This window comes from Herpailurus yagouaroundi, unplaced genomic scaffold (genome assembly GCF_014898765.1).
Source record: "Herpailurus yagouaroundi ecotype Mexico unplaced genomic scaffold, PumYag 77, whole genome shotgun sequence".
Lineage (NCBI taxonomy): Eukaryota > Metazoa > Chordata > Mammalia > Carnivora > Felidae > Herpailurus > Herpailurus yagouaroundi.
The window spans coordinates 51,663,733-51,683,637 of record NW_024412388.1 but is presented as its reverse complement, the minus strand read 5'-3'; the positions used below and the strand labels follow the sequence as shown (position 1 = coordinate 51,683,637).

Below are 19,905 nucleotides of genomic sequence, written 5' to 3'. Positions count from 1 at the left end.
TCTCTCTGTCTCAAAAATAAATAAACGTTAAAAAAAAAATTGAAAAAAATTAAAAAAAGATTAAGAATTAAAAATTTTAAAGCACAGAACATTATCTGGTGTATAGTAAATAATCCTAATATTATATATTAGTTATTTTTGGTAATTAGAAATAATCAATGCATTTATGCCCATAGAGTAATGTTTTATTGGTGAATATTATTTAATCTCATGTTAAGATGACATGAGTTGAAAAATTTTGCTAGAATCTATGTTCTCTGCATTTAGTCCCTTGGTAGGTACAAGGAATTACATCTTTTGTTGAGCCTTTGTATAGTTTAAGTGTCTAATACAGAACCATATACATTTTTTATTAAGTTTATTTATTTTGAGAGAGAACAAGAGAGAACACATGCAAATGGGGGAGAGTCAGAGAGACAGAGGGAGAGAGAAGCCCAAGGAGGCTTAGTACTCTCAGTGCAGAGCCTGACACGGGGCTCTAGCCCACAAACCGTGATATGACCAGAGCCAAAATCAAGAGTTGGATGCTCAATTGACGGAGCCACCCATGCGCCCCTAAATATTTCTATTTGTAAGAGAAATAAAGAATCCAAGTAAATAAAAATATGCAAATACTTCCGCTAATAAAGAAGAACAAAAAAAATTTCTTAGTCTTCATTTTCATCTTACCTTCACCACTGTTAAATGTTATGGAATTATGAAAGTGCATATAGAACTACTGAAGAAATTTGAATTTTTTCTTTCCTTTTTAAAGGAAAAAGTTAGTGTTGTGATCATTGGTCATGAAGGGCATATTTCGAAACTCCTCTTAACTAAACTGTCTACTTTTCTGGCTTAACACTATCGACCCTGATGTTTCATCCACCTTCTAGTTGGGAAATTGAGATGGGCCAGCTTCTCATCTCTTTTGCACTATAAGCTGTTTATGGGCAAGATCTATATCGTTTTTTAATTTGTATCCCTTATAGTACTTTATTTAGTACAATGCCTTACATATTTGAGAAATAATATAAATATATGGGATGAAAAAGAGAATGATAAGGCCTTAAGATGGGAGTTTCCAAGCACAACATTTGCATATAGTAGATGCTCAACCATTTTTGACATAGGAGGTACTTTTTAGAGAAAAGAATTCGAAAAGATTTTTGAGTTTGTCCCTTCTAGTACATGAAAGTAGCTGGACACTCTTACTGTAGGAAGGAATTTCCTTCCATTTTGGTTACTGTATTAGAATATTAACACGTAAGGGGCACCTGGGTGGCGCAGTCGGTTAAGCGTCCGACTTCAGCCAGGTCGCGATCTCGCGGTCCGTGAGTTCGAGCCCCGCGTCGGGCTCTGGGCTGATGGCTCAGAGCCTGGAGCCTGTTTCCGATTCTGTGTCTCCCTCTCTCTCTGCTCCTCCCCCGTTCATGCTCTGTCTCTCTCTGTCCCAAAAATAAATAAAACGTTGAAAAAAAAATTAAAAAAAAAAAAAGAATATTAACACGTTTTGCACAATTTATATAATTCCTTTACATGTAACACAGCTGATTAAAGGCAGTCATCACATATTCTTGGTTTATAGTATATCGTCCCTGGGTAGAAATATCTGGATAATTTTCTTTTCTTAGAGTAGTTTGACATATTATTGAATATACATAAAGTAAATAACTTGCCTATTTATGAGCTGTGGAAGAGTGTCAGCATGGGAAGTGTAACGGAAATAGCAATTTTATAAGTGATTTTCCATTGGCCTTTTCATGCCTCCGGTCTGAGTACACATTTTACATCTACCTTTTCACCCACCTCCTGTCTGAGTACACATTGTCAAAGGCAGAATCTAATCTTTGCTTGAATTTGTGCCTATTTAAATAGAACCCTAATAAAACATAACCAGTAATGTTATGAAAGTTAAAATGATTTCTGCCAAGTAAGAAACTAAAAATCGGACTCTAATCTAAGGATTTCTAGTTTCTAAGAACTAATATACAAAACTTTAGCTACATGGCATTTTAGGACATTTAGAAGTCTTGTTTAAGCTTCAAGCAAAGCAAAGTCCTTTATCCTCCCCCGGTTGTGCAATCTTCCAGAGATGTGACTTCCAAATAAAACACAAGGCATTGGGATCTTCTGAATGTAATCCTTTTAATTTCTTCCTTTACAAAATGTGATCATTTGTTTTTGAATTAATGTTTGGTAGGAAGATTCTGAAAGTAATAGCTTGAGAAAAACACATGTATAAATAGAAATATTTATATTAGCCAAGGCGAAGAATACTGCCAGATTAATACATTGGCTTCCCTTTCCTCTCTTTGTCCAGAACAGGCACTATTCAATGGAAATATAGTATGAGTTATATACATAAAAGAAGTGAACAGAAACAAGTGAAATTCATTTTAATAGTGTATTTAATCCAGTATATCAAAAATTATTTCAATATGTGATCCATATAAAAACATTAATTAGATATTTTATATTCTTTTTTCTTAATAAGTCTTCCAAATCTGGTATGTTTATGTACTTTGAGCATATTTCAGTTAGCATAGGCACACATCAAGTGCTTAGTAGTCTCGTTAGACTATTTTATTGGACGGTGCAGATCCAGAAGATGAGTGACCTTTGAAGAAATCATTTCATTTATCTTACTTTTTTTCTCCCATGTTCATTATTGATAAATGTTAAATTTTTATGCTGAAAGTACCTATTGTGGAAATCCAGGTATTTCTGAAACTTGTAAACAATAAAAATCCTGACTCTTCACTATTAACATTTTGGGCTCTGTCATACTAGATCCCTTAGATGAGTAGCTATATATAATTTTTTTTTTTTTAACACAAATGGGATTGTGTTATATATAATCCATGCCATATATAGGGGTGCCTGGACGGCTCACTGGGTTAAGCTTCCGACTTTAGCTCAGGTCATGTTCTCACAGTTCTTGAGTTAAAGCCCTGTATTGGGATCTGCACTGACAGCTCAGAGCCCACTTTGGATCCTCTGTCTGTCTGTCTGTCTGTCTGTCTCTCTCTCTCTCTTCCCTCCCTTGCTCAATCTCTCTCTCTCCTGCGAAAATAAATATTAAAAAAAAATTGGTTCAAGACCTTCATATTTTAAAATTTATTTTCCTGAGTGCCTGTAGATTGATGTATCCTTTTTAATGGTTGCATAATCATTTATTTATATGGATGTACCATAACTTAAGTCTTCCCCTATTAATGATCATTTAAGTTGTTTCCAGTTTTCTAATTGCAAACAATACTCACAGAAATGTCTTCCCGTGTGTGTATAAATGTTTTTAAACAACAAGGTCGTGGTGTTGAATTTCACATTATGATTTCTCATGTCAGATGATCCTTCAAAAGAGTTGCGCCAATTTACATCTCTGCCAAGAGTAATGAGAGTTGCTCTTTTCCCATGAATTTTTATCAATGCTTTGAATGAGAAAAACAAAAGATATCAGTAAATCTAATAGGTAAAAAACATCTGGTGTATTTTGCTGGCCATCTATTTTGCTCTTTTTGTGAATTACCTGAGTATTATATAAGTCCCCTCTCCCCATATTCCTCCCCCCCCTTTTTTGTTTGTCTCTTTCTGACTAATTGTAGGAATTATTTACATATTTTGGATAGTCCTTATCTTATGTGTAGTGAATAGTGTTTTTCCAGTTTGTCATTTGTCTTCCACCTATGGGTATTGATACCACCTTTTCTGCAAAGGCTTTAAAATTTGTCTTTTATGTTTGTGGCTCATGCTCAGAAATGCCTTCTCACCTATAAAATGTGGTCTCTTTAAAGCTTTTCTAGTACTTGTTGGCTTTATTTTTATTATTTAAACCTTTGATTATTCTAGAATTTATTTTGAGGAGGAGTGAAATATGAATTCATCTTTTTTCCCTAAATGGCTAGGTGCTATCTCCACACTTTTCATTAGTCTGCCTTCTCACTGCTGATTTGAAATTCTTCTGAAGAAGTATTATAAGTGCAAGGTAAAGACTTACTAGTTATATGTGGGAATTTATTAGTGGAATTAATAGTCAAATGGAAAAGAATCTGGATTCAGTTGTATGCTTTTTATCTTTGGAAACAAGTTCAATTTAAAACTGTTTGTCTTTTATTGGAAATCAAACATAGCTTATAGGTTATGTTTAATTAATTTCCATTTAATCTGGAATCCAAACTCCCTGAAGTATTAAGTAACTAAATATTTATGTGCATTCTGTATCATTCATTCATTCATTCATTCATTCATTCATTCAACATGAGGCACTGTTTTAGGCACTGGGAATATAGCAGTTAACCAGATAGATACAGTTCTTGCCCTCATGGAGTTTGGACTCTATTAAAGGAGATATATAAACAAGAAATAATACATAAATGTATAAGATATTTTAGGATTGTTTTAAGCAGATTGTTTAAGAGTTGTAAATAGAATAACAAAGTGATGTGATGGCAGGGGAGGGTAAAGGTGAGGTTTTTCTGAGACTTTAAAGATGGGAAAAGGCCAATCATGTCCATGTCCACAAAGCTAAAACAGTAGTAATGATAATGTAGAGATTCTGAGGGGTGGGGGGAAGCATAGTGTGTTTTGCTTTTCTGTGTGTTCTGCTTGTTTATCCTACTTACAAATTTTTCATTGAAACTTGTTGGCAGATTCTTTAGTCTCAGGTCCTCTTGTGGGCTTTAGTGATATTCTATGTTCATAGCACTTACACTACATTATAATTATTTGCTTGTCCGATTCTCCCTTTAGACTGTAGTTCTGTGAAGTCAGTAACTTTGTCTTTTATCTCTATATTCTTAGTATCTGGCACACTGCATACTCAGCAAATGTTTGCTACAATGAGGAATTACAAGCATAATTAAGGGCAATCTGTTATGTGCTTTGGATCCTGTTCTCTCCTATCATTTCAGGAATCTTTACTTTTTTGTTCTAATGTATGCAGACTCTGTCTCACCTGGATTCTTCTCATTAGTATTTAATCAAACTCAAACCTTTCCAATCTTTTTTAATTAAAAAATTTTTTTAATATTAAATATAATTTATTGACAAATTGGTTTCCATACAACACCCAGTGCTCATGCCAACAGGTGCCCTCCTCAATGCCCATCATCCACTTTCCCCTCCCCACCACCCCCCATCAGCCCTCAGTTTATTCTCAGTATTTAAGAGTCTCTTATGGTTTGCCTCCTTCCTTCTTCTCTGTAACTTTTTTGCCCCGCTTCTCCTCCCCCATGGTCTTCTGTTAAGTTTTTCAGGATCCACATAAGAGTGAAAACATATGGTATCTGTCTTTCTCTGCCTGACTTATTTCACTTAGCATAACACTCTCCAGTTCTATCCACGTTGCTACAAATGGCCAGATTTAATTCTTTCTCATTGCCAAATAGTATTCCATTGTATATATAAACCACATCTTCTTTATCCATTCGTCAGTTGATTAACATTTAGGCTCTTTCCATAATTTGGCTGTTGTTAAAAGTGCTGCTATAAACATTGGGCCCTCTCTCTTTTCTGAGAAGCCTGGCCACGGGTTTATCAATTTTGTTTATTTTTTCGAAAAACCAACTCTTGGTTTCATTGCTCTGGTCTACTGTTTTTTTGGATTCTATATTGTTATTTTTGCTCTGATCTTTATTATTTCTCTTCTTCTGCTGGGTTTGGGGTGTCTTTGCTGTTCTGCTTCTAGTTCCTTTAGGTGTGCTATTAGATTTTGTATTTGGGATTTTTCTTGTTTCTTGAGATAGGCCTGGATTGCAATGTATTTTTCTCTCAGGACTGCCTTCACTGCATCCCAAAACATTTGGATTGTTGTATGTTCATTTTCATTTGTTTCCATATATTTTTTAATTTCTTCTCTAATTGCCTGGTTGACCCATTCATTCTTTAGTAGGATGTTCTTTAACCTCCATGCTTTTGGATATTTTCCAGACTTTTTCCTGTGGTTGATTTCAAGTTTCATAGCATTGTGATCTGAAAGTGTGCATGGTATGATCTCAGTTCTTTTATACTTATTAAGGGCTGTTTTGTGACCCAGTATGTGATCTATCTTGGAGAATGTTCCATGTGCACTCAAGAAGAAAGTATATTCTGTTGCTTTGGGATGCAGAGTTCTAAATATATCTGTCAAGTCCATCTGGTCCAATGTATCATTCAGGGCCCTTGTTTCTTTATTGATTCTCTGTCTAGATGCCCTTTCCATTGCTGTAAGTGGAGTATTAAAGTGCCCTGTAATTACCACCTTCTTATCAATAAGGTTGCTTATGTTTGTGATTAATTGTTTTATATATTTGGGGGCTCCTGTATTCGGTGCATAGACATTTATAATTGTTAGCTCTTCCTGATGGATAGACCCAATAATTATTATATAATGCCCTTCTTCATCTCTTGTTACGGCCTTTCATTTAAAGTCTAGTTTGTCTGATATAAGTGTGGCTGCTCCAGCTTTCTTTTGACTTCCAGCAGCATGATAGATAGTTCTCCATCCCCTTACTTTCAATCTGAAGGTGTCGTCAGGTCTAAAACGAGTCTCTTGTAGATAGCAAATAGATGGGTCTTATTTTTTAATCCATTCCGATACCCTGTGTCTTTTGATTGGAGCATTTAGTCCATTTACATTCAGTGTTATTATTGAAAGATAATAGGTTTAGAGTTGTTGTGATATCTGTAGGTTTCATGCTTGTAGTGATGTCTCTGGTACTTTGTGGTTCTTGCAACATTTCACTGAAAGAATCCTCCTTAGGATCTCTTGTGGGGTGGTTTAGTGGTGATTAATTCCTTCAGTTTTTGTTTGTTTGGGAAAACCTTTATGTCTCCTTCTATTCTGAATGACAGATTTACTGGATAAAGGGTTCTTGGCTGCATATTTTTCCTGTTCATCACATTGAAGATTTCTTGCCATTCCTTTCTGGCCTGCCAAGTTTCAGTAGATAGATCTGTCACTAGTCTTACTGGTCTCCCTTTATATGTTAGAGCATGTTTATCCCTAGCTTCTTTCAGAATTTTCTCTTTATCCTTGTATTTTGCCAGTTTCACTATGACATGTCATGCAGAAGATCAATTCAAGTTATGTCTGAAGGGAGTTCTCTGTGCCTGTTGGATTTCAATGCCTGTTTCCTTCCCCAGATCGGGGAAGTTCTCAGCTATGATTTGTTCAAGTACACCTTCAGCCCCTTTCTCTCTCTCTTCTTCTGGAATTCCTGTGATACGGATATTGTTCCATTTGATTGCATCACTTAGTTCTCTAATTCTCCCCTCGTACTCCTGGATTTTTTTTAATCTTTTTCTCAGCTTCCTCTTTTTCCATAATTTTATCTTCTAATTCACCTATTCTCTCTTCTGCCTCTTCAATCCGTGCTGTGTCTGCCTCCATTTTATTTTGCACCTCATTTATAGCATTTTTTAATTCATCATGACTATTGTTTAGTCCCTTGACCTCTGTAGCAATAGATTCTCTCCTATTCTCTATGCTTTTTTCAAGCTCAGCAATTAATTTTATGACTATCATTATAATTTCTAGTGCAGTTATATTGCTTAAATTGGTTTTGATCAATTTGTTAGTTGTTGCTACTTCCTGGAATTTCTTTTGAGGAGAATGCTTCCGTTTCGTCATTTTGGCTAGTTTTCTGTCCCTTACGCCTTTTGAAAGTTTGTTGTGTGCTCTGCACCTGTGAGCACTGCTCTGTTAAAGGAGGGTCATACACTGTTCAGGGCCTGGCCCTTCAGGAGGTGTTTTTTCAGAGATTGTTACTTGTTCTCTGTTGTTGTGACTTTGGTTATTTTATTACCCTACTTGTAGTGATATTTTGGACCCTCCACCAGGTGTGCTTTGATTTGTTTCTTGGAGTAGCCCTGTAAAGGAAAACAGATAGACAAACAGGGGACAAAAACATGGAAACACACAAATAAATAACACAAACAAACAAATGAACAAAAACAGAAAACTAAAGGCTAAAAACAAAAACCCCAAAACACCGATTACAAGTAGAGAAGAGGGTGGAGGCTGTGCTGTTTGAAGAGCATATACAAAGAGAGAAATGACAGGAGCCGGGTGGGGGGCAGGGAGGGGGGAGAAAAATAAACATTGACTAGGCAGAGAGACTAAAAGACTCAATCCATAGAGAGAACAGAAAACAAAGACGAAGGCGGGAAAAACGAAAGGAGGATAAAGTTACCCAGACATAGAAACTATATGGCTTAATTGTTCCAGAGAGAGAGAAAGGAGTGTGAAGAAGGAGGTGTAGAATATGTATCAAGACAATGGATTAAGTATGTCTGTTTAGACAGACCAATAACCAGAGTAACCAGCCTAGGGGAGGGAGGAGATAAGGAGGAGAAATGGGAGTTGGGGGGAGAATATATCTATATTTCCAGAATTGACCTAGAGCTCATCCAGGCAGTGCTGCTGCACTTGTCTGGAGGAGCTGTCCTCAGGGTCTGCCCTGCTCCGGTACATAGGCAGTTACCCAGTGCGAAGGGCCGTGGTTTGGTGCAGTCTGGACCCACCTCCACTATGGGCCTGGGGAGTGATCCCTGAAGCCCCACCTTGGTGGTGGTGGTTGGTGGTAGGGGAAATGGTGACCCCGCAGTCTCTTCTCCATGGAGCCGGACCCGGTGGACTCTGAGTCATCCTCACTGTGCTGCAGGCACAGACCGGGTGGTCCGTCTCTCTCCTCCCCCTCCCCTGACACTGTGCTTGTCTAGGATTCAAAGTCCTGCTCCAGGCGCTCTGGCACTGGGGAAGCTCCTCTCAGCGCGGCCGGATATGTGGCCCTGGCTGGCTTTGTCTGTGCCGCTGCACTTCAGGGAGGACCTCCTTCTGCGGACTGTGCAGTCGACCTCGCCGCCGATCCCCGGGGGTGGCCGATGCAGGCTGCCTTAGGCAGGCTTTGTCTTTTTCCACAGCACTCCAGGGAGGGGGCCACTTTGTCCTACCGTAGACTTTTCCGCCGACCTCACCACAGATCCCCCAGGGTGGTGGATGCAGGCAGGGCTTTGTCTTTTCCTACAGCACTCCAGGGAGAGGGCTGCCTTCTCCTACTGCAGACTGCGCCCTCGGCCCAGCCACTGAGCTGGGGGTGGGGGGACGGGGGGTGACGGACGCAAGCAGGCTTTGTACTATTGCGCAGCCCTCTAGGCAGGGAACCACTTTCTCCAACTGCAGACTGTGCCCCTGACTTACCACCACACCCAGGGCTGGCTTCCCTCCTCCCCAGGTGCGTGAACTGGGAGCCGGTCCCAGTGCGAAGAAAGCTCTGCAGTTGGAGATAGGATCCCTCTCAGTCTCAGTCCGAAGTCTTTCTCCTGTCCAGATATGGTCCTACACTTCCCTAGCTGCTCTTTCTCTTCCCTTTGTTTCTTCGCAGAAGGGGGTCCCTCCCCCTCCGTGCCCGCACAGCTTTTTTATCTCCACCCCCGTTCGCAATCACTCACCTATCTTTTCTCCAGTTTTCCCATTTTCTTTCTGGTAGACTCCGTCTCTTTTTTTTCTCAAACCTTTCCAATCTTAAAAAGCTTACAAAATGCTCATATTCTGTCTTCAACTATTGCATGATCTTTCTCTCTTTTACAGCTACACTTTTCAGAGTTTCACTTATTTCATTTTCTTAACAACTTGCTCTTGAACCTACTTTTATCTGTTTCCAGCCTGATATTATCAGTGACTTTCATGTTGCTAGTCCAGTTGACCTTTTTTGATTCTTAACTCATTTGGCCCCTGAGTAGTGTTGACGCTTAACTGTTTAATTCTTCTTATGCTGTTTTCCCTTGGCTTCCATGTCATTGCACTCTCATGGTTTTTTTCCCTACTTCTCTGTAGGTGCCTTCTCGGTCTTGGTAGGCTTATCCTCTTCTGGATAGCCATAGAAAACTGGAGTTCCTTAAGACTCCAGTTTTTGAATAATATGCATAAGTAATTAAGTGATATTCTAATTCTTTCATACTTGATGTCCTTCAAAATGATTCTCAGTGTTTGAAGATGATATGTAGATACAAGATAAAAGATTAAATAAAATCTTATAATAAAATTAAATAAATAGTCTTAAATTGGAATTTGAAGTATCAGTATGAACTCAGAATGTATTTCACATTAAAAGCATTTCCCCCTCACCCTTTCTACTTAAATGGCCTAGAAACAATGACTAACTCACAATGAATGCCCAGACTGTGGCTTGGAAAAACATTTCTCATGCAGAGAACCAAAGCTCCTTGGAGAAGTGGTTGATTCTGGGTCTGAGGAGAAATGATAGAAGACCTTGGAACATCTTGCTGTAACAGCTAGCAAGAAGGCATCAAAGCCTACTATGCCTGACTCACAAGGACGCAGGAGCCAGTTTGAGTTGGCTTTTTCCTTTGTTAAAGAGAGAACAATTTGAACATCAATAAAGATAATACCTGCAGTGTACTGAAACCCATTCATATGTTTGGTCCCTGAGTTTATAAGTGATGCTAAAAAAAAAAAAAAAGAATTAATTTCTCTTAGAGGATTGTAATGCACCTACTGCTTATTTTGAAAACTGGAAAATAATGGAAAAGAGTCCAGCATTTATTCCTCTCTATAATATATAATCGTTCACTGGCTAAGCAAATAATAGATGAGGATAATTGCTCTTCATAGAGATATTCCAGCTATTAAATAAAGACTGAGAGGGTATTATCTTTTGGCAGCCCTTAATGGAGCTAATGGATTTAGGCATTGATCACCATCTACTAACTGCACAAAAAGAGATGTTTTCCTCCTGATAGGACACGGTACTATTTATGGAATGATCTTACCAAAAAAAACCTCAGGCCTAAATATAACCAAGGCTCTTGATCCAACTCTGAATTTATAGAAAACAAGAATATGTTAAATGTCACTACAGGGATACAAACAAATTCTAGCCTCAAGAAAAATTTACACAAAAATAATCCCATTTCTTCAACAACTATATTGTGAAGGTAGAAGATGGAAAGACTTCCCCACAGTCAACCAAGTATCTCTTCCTCTCATAACTTCTGCATAACTTTTCTCACAACACAACATTATTGTGAAGTGGTCTGTTTATAGGCATTTCTGTCCCATTAGATTATATGTTCCTCAAGACCAGGGAATGGCCTCTTAATTTTCCTTTATTTCCCTTGCATGTAACTTGGTACTGATGTTGTGTGCAGAATCAATAAATAAGTATTTCCTGTGCAGATTTTATTTGGTGACTTCAGTGGTTAGTAATAGTCAGTCATCTTTGATCTTTAATTCTTTTGATTAAGAAACTGACAAATCATTGTAACATTTCCACATTTGTTTTTTATACTTTTGACTGTTCAGAGAATAACTGACTCTTCTCCATGTTTTTAGTGACTTTAAGATTGTAGGCTTTTTGTTACATACACTTATTCTCCCCCCATGGAAATTGTTTTTTCTAATTATAAAAGTCATGTGTTCTCACCAGTTCAAACAAAATAGAAAAGTATAAAAAAGAAACTAGAGCCTTCACTGTTAACCAGAATTATCTTTTTATCTATTTCTTTCTCTCCTCCCTCCTTTCTTTCCCCTCACCCCACCAACTTTCCTCTTGCTGGACTGACCCCCCTGTGTCAATGTAATGACCTTCTTTGTCTCTTATTATAGTTTTTATTTTGGAGTCCATTTTGTTGATATAACTTTCTTTTGGTTTCATTTTCATGAAATCTCTTTTTCCCTTTTTTTACTTTCAGTTTGTGTGTGTCCTTACACCTGAAGTGAGCCTCTTTAGGCAGCATGTAGATGTGTCTTGTTTTTGTTTTTGTTTTTAACCCATTCAGCCACTCTGTCTTTTGACTGGAAAATTTAGTTCATTTACATTTAAAGTAAGTATTGATAAGTATGTACTTATTGCCATTTTATTGTTTTCCAGTTGTTTTGTAGTTTGTCACTCTCCCTTTCTTGCTTCCTTCCTTTGTGGTTTGATGAATTTCTTTAATGGTATGCTTAGGTTTCTTTACCTTTTGTGTATTCACAATAGGTTTTTGCTTTGTGGTTACCATGATGCTTGCACATAACAACTTGTATCTAGAACAGTGTATTTTAAGTCAATAACAACTTAAGTTTGATCCAGTTTTAAAGTTCTTCATTTTTACTCCCTTCTCCCATGTTTTATATTTTTGATGTCATATTTTATGTCTTTTTATCTTGTGTATTCCTTAATTAAATATTGTAATTATTTTTACTGCTTTTGTCTTTTAACCTTCATAACTAGCTTTATAAGTGATTAATCTGCTACCTTTACTATATATTTACCTTTCCAGTGAGATTTATTCTTTCATGTTTTCTTGTTAATAATTAGCACTTTTTCTTTTCAGCTTAAAGAGATTCTTTACTATTTCTTGTAAGGCCAGTTTAGTGGTGATAAGCTCCTTTAGCTTTTTCTTGTCTGGAAGACTGTCTCTACTTTGCTTCTGAATGATAACTTTACTGGCTAGAGTGTCCTTGGATGGAGGTGTTTTCTTTCAGCACTTTGAATATATCATGCCATTCCCTTCTGGCTTGCAAAGTTTCTGGGCTTGCAAAGTTTCTGCTGAACAATATGCTGATAGTCTTATTTGGGTTCTCTTGTGTGTGACAAATTGTTTTTCTTCTCCTACTTTTAGGATTCTCTCCTTTTTAACTTTTAACATTTTAATTATAATGTGTCTTGGTGTGAGTCTTTTGGGGTTCATCTTTTTTTGGAACTCTCTGGGCTTCCTGGATCTGGATTTCTATTTCCTTCCCAAGGTTAGGGGAGTTTTCAGCTATTATTTCTTCACCATTTTCCGTAAGTAGGATACACCACACTATACATCCTGCTATGGAACCTGCGTTTTTTCTTTATCCAACATGCTGGGTATCTCTTTCTACATCAATAAATATTGCTGCACATTGTCATTTTGGAGACTCCATAGGATTCCTTCTTATTAATATATATTAATATAATTAACTAAAATAGTACTGATGCATATTATATTTCTTTATAATTATTTGTAATTATTCTCTACTACAAAAAATGTTGTAGTGAATTTTTTTTAACACATCCATTTATACATGTGTGTAATTCTGTCCTTAGACTAGAGGCAGGTTTGTTAGGTCAAAGGTTGTGTTCATTTAGAATTTCTATATTGCCCTACCACATTCCAGAAAATTTTGACGTGTTTTCATTGCTCCAGCAGTTGATTAGCAGGACTTTATTATACTTGAAGTCTTGTTCATCATATCTCAGTACTAGTCTTCAGGTAAAGTAAATCTTGTTCTATTTCTTTTTATTTGTTTAGCCCTCTCTTTTGGTGTCTTTTCTTGAATTATTTATCTTCTGTGTGGCAGAAGCAGGGACTGGACATGAAGTAAAATAAATACAGAGTAATATGTGATTATTTCATAGCAACTATTACACCTAGCGTATTGTCCATACATGTTTTTGAACAAATAATGTGGAATGTTATCTCTCTTATGTCCTTGATCATATATATACAGAAGCCCTGCCTATAAATGTTATCCTCTTTATATCTGCTTGCAGGAGCTAACATAATACATTATTAACTTCTTAATAATGATTCAGTCCTTACTCATTCATTTCCCAGAAGTCTCTTGCAGAGGAAAGAACATGTGTTTTGAAGTCTGACCTATATTCTGATTTCAGCTTTGCTGCTTACTTAGTTGTGTGTGAACCTCACTTAAGTTTTCTGGGCCTCAATTCATCTGCAAAATTGGGGTATATTTGATTGCTATCTATTTGAATGATTGCCGTAAGAATTAAATGAAACATTGTATGTGAAAATATATGGTGGCTAGCATATATTAATAATGAAGTATTTGTTCCATCTCTTTCTTTTGTGGCCTGCAGTGATACATAGTGTTTTTAGATATATATTTACTATCGTGCATACTATTGCCTTTACAGAAATCTTCTCTACATATACCCTCAGAGTCTCAACTTTGCCAATCGTCAGGGTTCTGCAAGAAATATAACAGTGAAAGTACAGTTCATGTATGGGGAGGATCCAAGCAATGCTATGCCGGTAAGAAGTGTTCTTTACTTTTCCTCTTGTTCATGTATGGTTCAAATAGATTTTGTTTTACTTGATTGGCAGCTCTAAACTGGAAATTAATGATCTTGTAAACCAAATTTCTAACTGATTACTTCCTGTAACAGATAGTATGAGTTTCCTTGAAGTCTTTTTTTTCCTGTTTTTATTTAAATTCTAGTTAGTTAATATATAGTGTCATATTAGTTCATATTAGTTTCCTGTGGACAATATAGTGATTCAACACTTCCGTATTGAAGTCTTAAATATCGAGGACTTAGTACATACTAGTCCCTCCCAGAGATACAAAGATGAATAAGACTTGTAATCTAAAGGATATGGGATAAACACATAAAATTCTAAAATAGTGACTTTCAAGAGAGGATCAGAACAGAATCACCTAGGTAACTCTAACAAAGCGCAGATATGTTTTTTCTGCTCTTGTCATCTGTGATTCTGATTCTTCTCCTTGAGAATGAGAGGCCAAAGGAAGTAGAAAGTGATGGGTAGTATATGAGGTTGTGGTATAGGTTGAAATGCTCCCCAGGTGATTCTAATATGTATGATTCTTCCCATCTTTGTTAAGAAACTCTGGTAATAGTGCATATTACACTTACCTAGGGAGCTTTTAAAAATACCAGTGCTCAGACTGAATTTTACTCCAATTAAATTATAGTGTCTGGGGGTGGGAACTAGTCATATATCAGTATTTTTAAATCTCCCTAAGGGGATTACATTTTGCAGCTAATATTGAGAACCAAGGTATATGCTAAGTATTAGAAGATGGCTGTAGTGATTCAAAGGCAGAAGTGTACAGAGGTAGGAGAGAATGTCTTGCTGAGGTAATAGGCAGGTATCACCTGGAGGAGGTATATCTGAACTAAAACCAGAGATAGTTAAAATGTAGATGGCGTTGGGTCTTAGATAGCTGGGGAAGGAAAGCAACTCAAGTTGGAGAATGTCCTTCCACAGACGTACAGTGGCGAGTTGCCAGTGAGCCAGAGCAGTGTAAGAGAAGTCAGAAATAGTAGATTGAGGCCAGACTGGAGAGATTCCTGACTGCCCAAATTATCATTTAGGATTTATAGAATACTACTCAATGCAAGTTCCATGAAAGTAGATTTTAAGCTCAACTAAAGTTAGTAACATATGGAATAGGAGCACACCTGTCACTATAGATGTTCAACCTCTGAGAACTCTAATGGAATGAAAATGAGCTTACGAATAGGTGCATTGTTAACAGTTTTATTTTAGCCTTCTCTGCCAGTCATTAAATCGCATTCCTCTGATTTTCTACTTACTAGGAAAGCTGTATATTTTCTCTTTTCCCATTGCCTCAGTTTTATCAGCATGTATAGATCTTGACAGCAGCGAGCACAAATTATGCATCTTTATATTCTTCTATGGCTGCTATTTCAGATCTTTGCATATAATACATGGTGAATAAGTATTTGCTAATAAATGTAGAATTTACTTCTGAGGTTTGGAGTTAGCATTTCATATTCTTTACTAGTTCTTTATTCCTGCTGAAAGAATGAATATACTATCACAGTTGATGAAAAGGTACTGGATTGTGAAAATAGATGCTTTGTTATATGTGAATTACCATATGAATTGAGCTTATGACAAATGTAGTATATGTAAGATAATCTGTTTCTGTTGATTGCCTAACAAACTCTTCCTTGTCTTAGCACATATATGGCCTCTGTGGAGTCCCAGCTGCATCCAGCCACAATGACAGACCACTCCCTCTTTTGGTGCTACCATAGCATCTTCTCATTTCTTTTATGGGCCTTATCACTTTAAGATTATATGTTTATTTCTTTATCTTGTCTACCAGATTGTGAGCTCCTTGAGGGCAGGGACCATGTCTTACTCATATCTATATCTTGATGCCTGCCAAAGTGCCTGTCACAGAATTGATGCACAGTCCATGTTGATGAATGGTTAAAAATACATGTCACAAGGTCAGAAAAGGAACACTTTCTACTTTATGTCATTCATGTTATGAAAGTAAATGAGTTACTTTGTGAAAAATGGGATCTTCTCAGTGGCCGGGGTGGGGGATGGAGAGGATACTGTGTTCCTTTCACTTGTGTATTATTAGTCATATGCACTTATAATGCTTTTATCTTTACCCTAGTGACTGGTTGAAAGTATAGAAACATAGACACATTGTCTTTGCTTAATTCTTTAAAAAAATAAGGACTACTCAAATGGATCCTAAGATAATTTTTGGATCATATAATGTTGGTGTGATAAAATCATAAAATTCAAATTCTGGCATTGGAACAACATTTTATAAAAACATGGCAATGTATTCTTGGAAATTGGTGAAATTAGACTTCTCTAGGACAGTCGTAGTCATTACACTTTTACACAGCCTTAAAATGAAAGGACCTATGTGAATAAAAGGATCTTTTGTGTCACAAAAAGAAACACAAATAATCTGTTAAAAAGTTCTTTTTATTTGAGGATGGTTCCAATTAATCCTTCTGTATAAGATGTAAAATTTGAGTTATTTGACCAGTTGTATTGATGCAAGCGCGATGATATGTCCATGTACTTATTTCTGCATGTGTAGAGATGGCTGGCCAGACATAAGAGGTTAATTTATGGGTAGGTAGCGTTGCAAATCTGTCTCACATAGGAATGATAAGCCATGTATCTTATCAGCTGCCCGAATTAACCGTAGTATTGCTATTAGAACGCCAGAGGCAGATATACAAGACTGAATTACTTTACCTTTAAACCTTCTCCAAAAGTAGTATTTTTTTTTTAATGTGGTGGATTTTTTATTTTTAAGACATATATATAAGAACATAAGAATGGCGCTCCTCCTTCTTAATAGGGTAGCTTGTAAGGAGTACTGGAAGCAAAGGATACATAGCTTCACCTAAAATAGGATTTTAAAATATCATTTATAAATTTATATTTGGCTTACAGAATGATTACTGTTTTAGTGGAAAAGCCACCAATTTTATAGTAGATACATGCTACTATTCTAAGACCATATTTCTTATATAAATTCCAAATGATATGCTACACCCAGATTTTAAAGTGAATTTTTCACCTTCTTTAAGAAAAAGGAAATATAATGGGTAGAAATTTTTTGAATGTTTGAATGTCAGATGGTTCTATAGTTGAAAAGAAATTTACGGCTAAGCAATTGAATTTATTAATGAACGTCAGTAGGCACATTGTTCTTCATTGGGCTGATTTTGCCCATTGTTCTCCAGTAGTTATTAAATCAGACAAATTCTTACATAGATATGAACATCCAGCATTTATTACAACAAAGTTTCAACGTGCTGTTATTTGTTACAGGTAATCTTTGGTAAATCTAGCTGTTCAGAATTTTCAAAGGAAGCCTATACAGCCGTAGTATATCATAACAGGTACTGAATTCAAATATTTCTTTCAAAGTTACTCCCTTCTCAGTGGCATTTTAAGCACTCACGTTAGTGTGTTTACCAATTGCTTTGCTGCACTGAATGTGCAAATTCAAGACAGCTGACATCAGAGTTACAGTTTTCTGCCTGTAGATGCATATTCTCTATAAACATCAAATTTAGACTTTATATACAAAAGGTCTTTCATATCAAATTCTCTGACCCTTTCATTTTTATTATATTGTTATTGATTATCATTGTAGCCTCTGGTCCTTTGGACTTTCCCTGTTATTTTCCCCTTGACACTTTGTAGTTTTACTTAACTCTTTACTAAGCTTATAACCATTAGTTAAATTGGTGGTATTCTCAACATCTAATAATACTTTGATGTAGTGCCCTTCCATTTTACTTCTTTGAGTGAGAAATTCTTAACTTTGGATAACTTTTAATCTCTGCTTTCTTTTCTTTTCTCTTTTTTTTTCTTTTCTTCCCTTTTCTTTTCCTTCTCTTCTTTTCTTTTCCTTCTCTTCTCTTCTCTTCTCTTCTCTTCTCTTCTCTTCTCTTCTCTTCTCTTCTCTTCTCTTCTCTTTTTTGTTTTTGTTTTGATTACTGAATGCTGTTGGAGAAAAATCACAAAATTGTACCGATCAGGACTATCACAAATTGACGTTATTTTATCTGTATGATGGGACTGCAGTAATTCATTTTACTTTATTTTCTTTTTGGCCCCACCATTCTTTGGTATTCTTCTTGTCATCGCTTTTTTTACCCTCTGTCATTTGGCAGGAGATATTTTAAGCCTTTCTTCTTCTTTCTCTACCTCCTACTTATTCTGTTTGCTTACTCTTAGCGTTCCTACTTTATTAAGTGGTTTGAAACCATCCAACTTGAGAACCATTCACTTGTCTACTCTTCACCTCTGATTATCTCTGCATGGATCTGCCTTTACTTCTGGTTCAAGGGCAGTCAGAGCCCGTACCTGGCTCAGTGTGAGTCTTTCATCTTTGCTTTCTACCAGTCTCATTCTTCCTCTTCCAGAGTGCGACTCCATCAGTTAGCCCTTCTCTTGTACCATCAGTCCCCACTTCCCTGGCTCCATCTGTTACTGTCAAAAAGAAACTTAAGTCTCCTATACTTAAAAAACAAAACAAAAACCTCTCTTCAGTGTTGTTGTGTAGCATGGTTTTTCCTTGCCCTCTTTAAAACTTTATTGTTTCTCACCCTTTGTGACCCGCTCTCACTTTCCTCCCATCTCTTTGGACAGTTTATTTTTCTGTAGTAATTATTCTAATCTATCTTTCTTTCTTTCTTTCTTTCTTTCTTTCTTTCTTTCTTTCCTTCCTTCCTTCCTTCCTTCCTTCCTTCCTTCCTTCCTTCCTTCCTTCCTTTTTGAGAATAGATATTCCATGCAAAACACTACAGTTTCACTCTTGACCCTCTTTTTCTACACTATACTCTCCATAAATAACCTTATATGTGTTTCTCAGAGTTACATTCATTGAAAATGTTACTGCTTTTATCTTTATGTGGATTGTTTCGCAACTTTTTATTTTTAGTCATAACCTTTCGGAGGTGCAGACATATATTTTTAGTAGTCTAGTAAGCATGTTCTTTTGCCTGCCTTCTCAATTTCCATGTATTTATCCCCGATTCTCTTCTGGACCCTATCTCTGTCTGATTATTTTTATTAACGGTACCATAATTCTTTTGACTCAAAATTTAAAACATCCTTGCTTTCCTTCTTCTTTTCTCTAATATCCAATCATCTTTTACATCTTGATGATTTTCTTTTTGCCTTATTGCTAAAGTATCCTGTTTCTGGGCTTTTCTTGGATCCCTTTTTCTATCATAATACTGATTCCCTCTATTATTTCAACTCCTACTTGTTCTTTAAGGCCCACATCATAGATCTCTTCCTAAATACAATTCCCTGATCCAAAACTTGAAGTAATCTGTTCAGCTCTGTTCTTGAAGCACTTAATCTTATTTGCTATATGCTGTATACCAGGGGTTGACAAACATTTTCTGCGAAGGGCCCAGTAGTTTTGTTTTAGGCCTTGTGGGCCATACGGTCTCTGTTGCAATTACTGAACCCCGCTGTTGTAGTGCAAAAAGAGCCATAGACAATAAGTGAAGTTGCAAATGAATGGGCATGGCTGTCTTCCAATAACATTTTATTTATGGATGCTGAAATTTGAATTTCATGTAATATTTCAAGTGAAATGTTATTCTTTTGATTTTTTTTAACTACTTAAAAATATAAAAATCATTCTTAGTCTGTAGGGCTATACAAAACCATTCAGTGGACTGGATTTGACCTGTAGCCATAATTTGCCAACCCCTGCTTTATAGCATTGCTATTGATATATGTCTGTCTTATTTATATTTCTACTAAATTATATATTTTTGAGGGTAATTATTTTTTCATATCTTTAAAACCACCACAGAAATAACACAATACTTAACATAAAGGTGAACAGTTAAAACGTACTTGTTGATGAATAACTCACAGATGCTTAATTTT

At 36.4% G+C, this 19,905-nt stretch overlaps 1 protein-coding gene across 10 annotated transcripts in view; it reads left to right on the top strand.

The window, feature by feature from the left end:
* The window catches only part of DOCK7 (dedicator of cytokinesis 7), a 231,470-nt gene that overhangs the window by 104,039 nt on the left and 107,526 nt on the right, over positions 1 to 19,905 (top strand). For all 10 annotated transcript variants that reach the window (XM_040470459.1, XM_040470458.1, XM_040470457.1 and 7 more), the window contains exons 15-16: positions 13,866 to 13,983; positions 17,317 to 17,387. In XM_040470459.1, the coding sequence (XP_040326393.1) occupies positions 13,866 to 13,983; positions 17,317 to 17,387 (189 nt within the window). The remainder of the gene's footprint in view (positions 1 to 13,865; positions 13,984 to 17,316; positions 17,388 to 19,905) is intronic.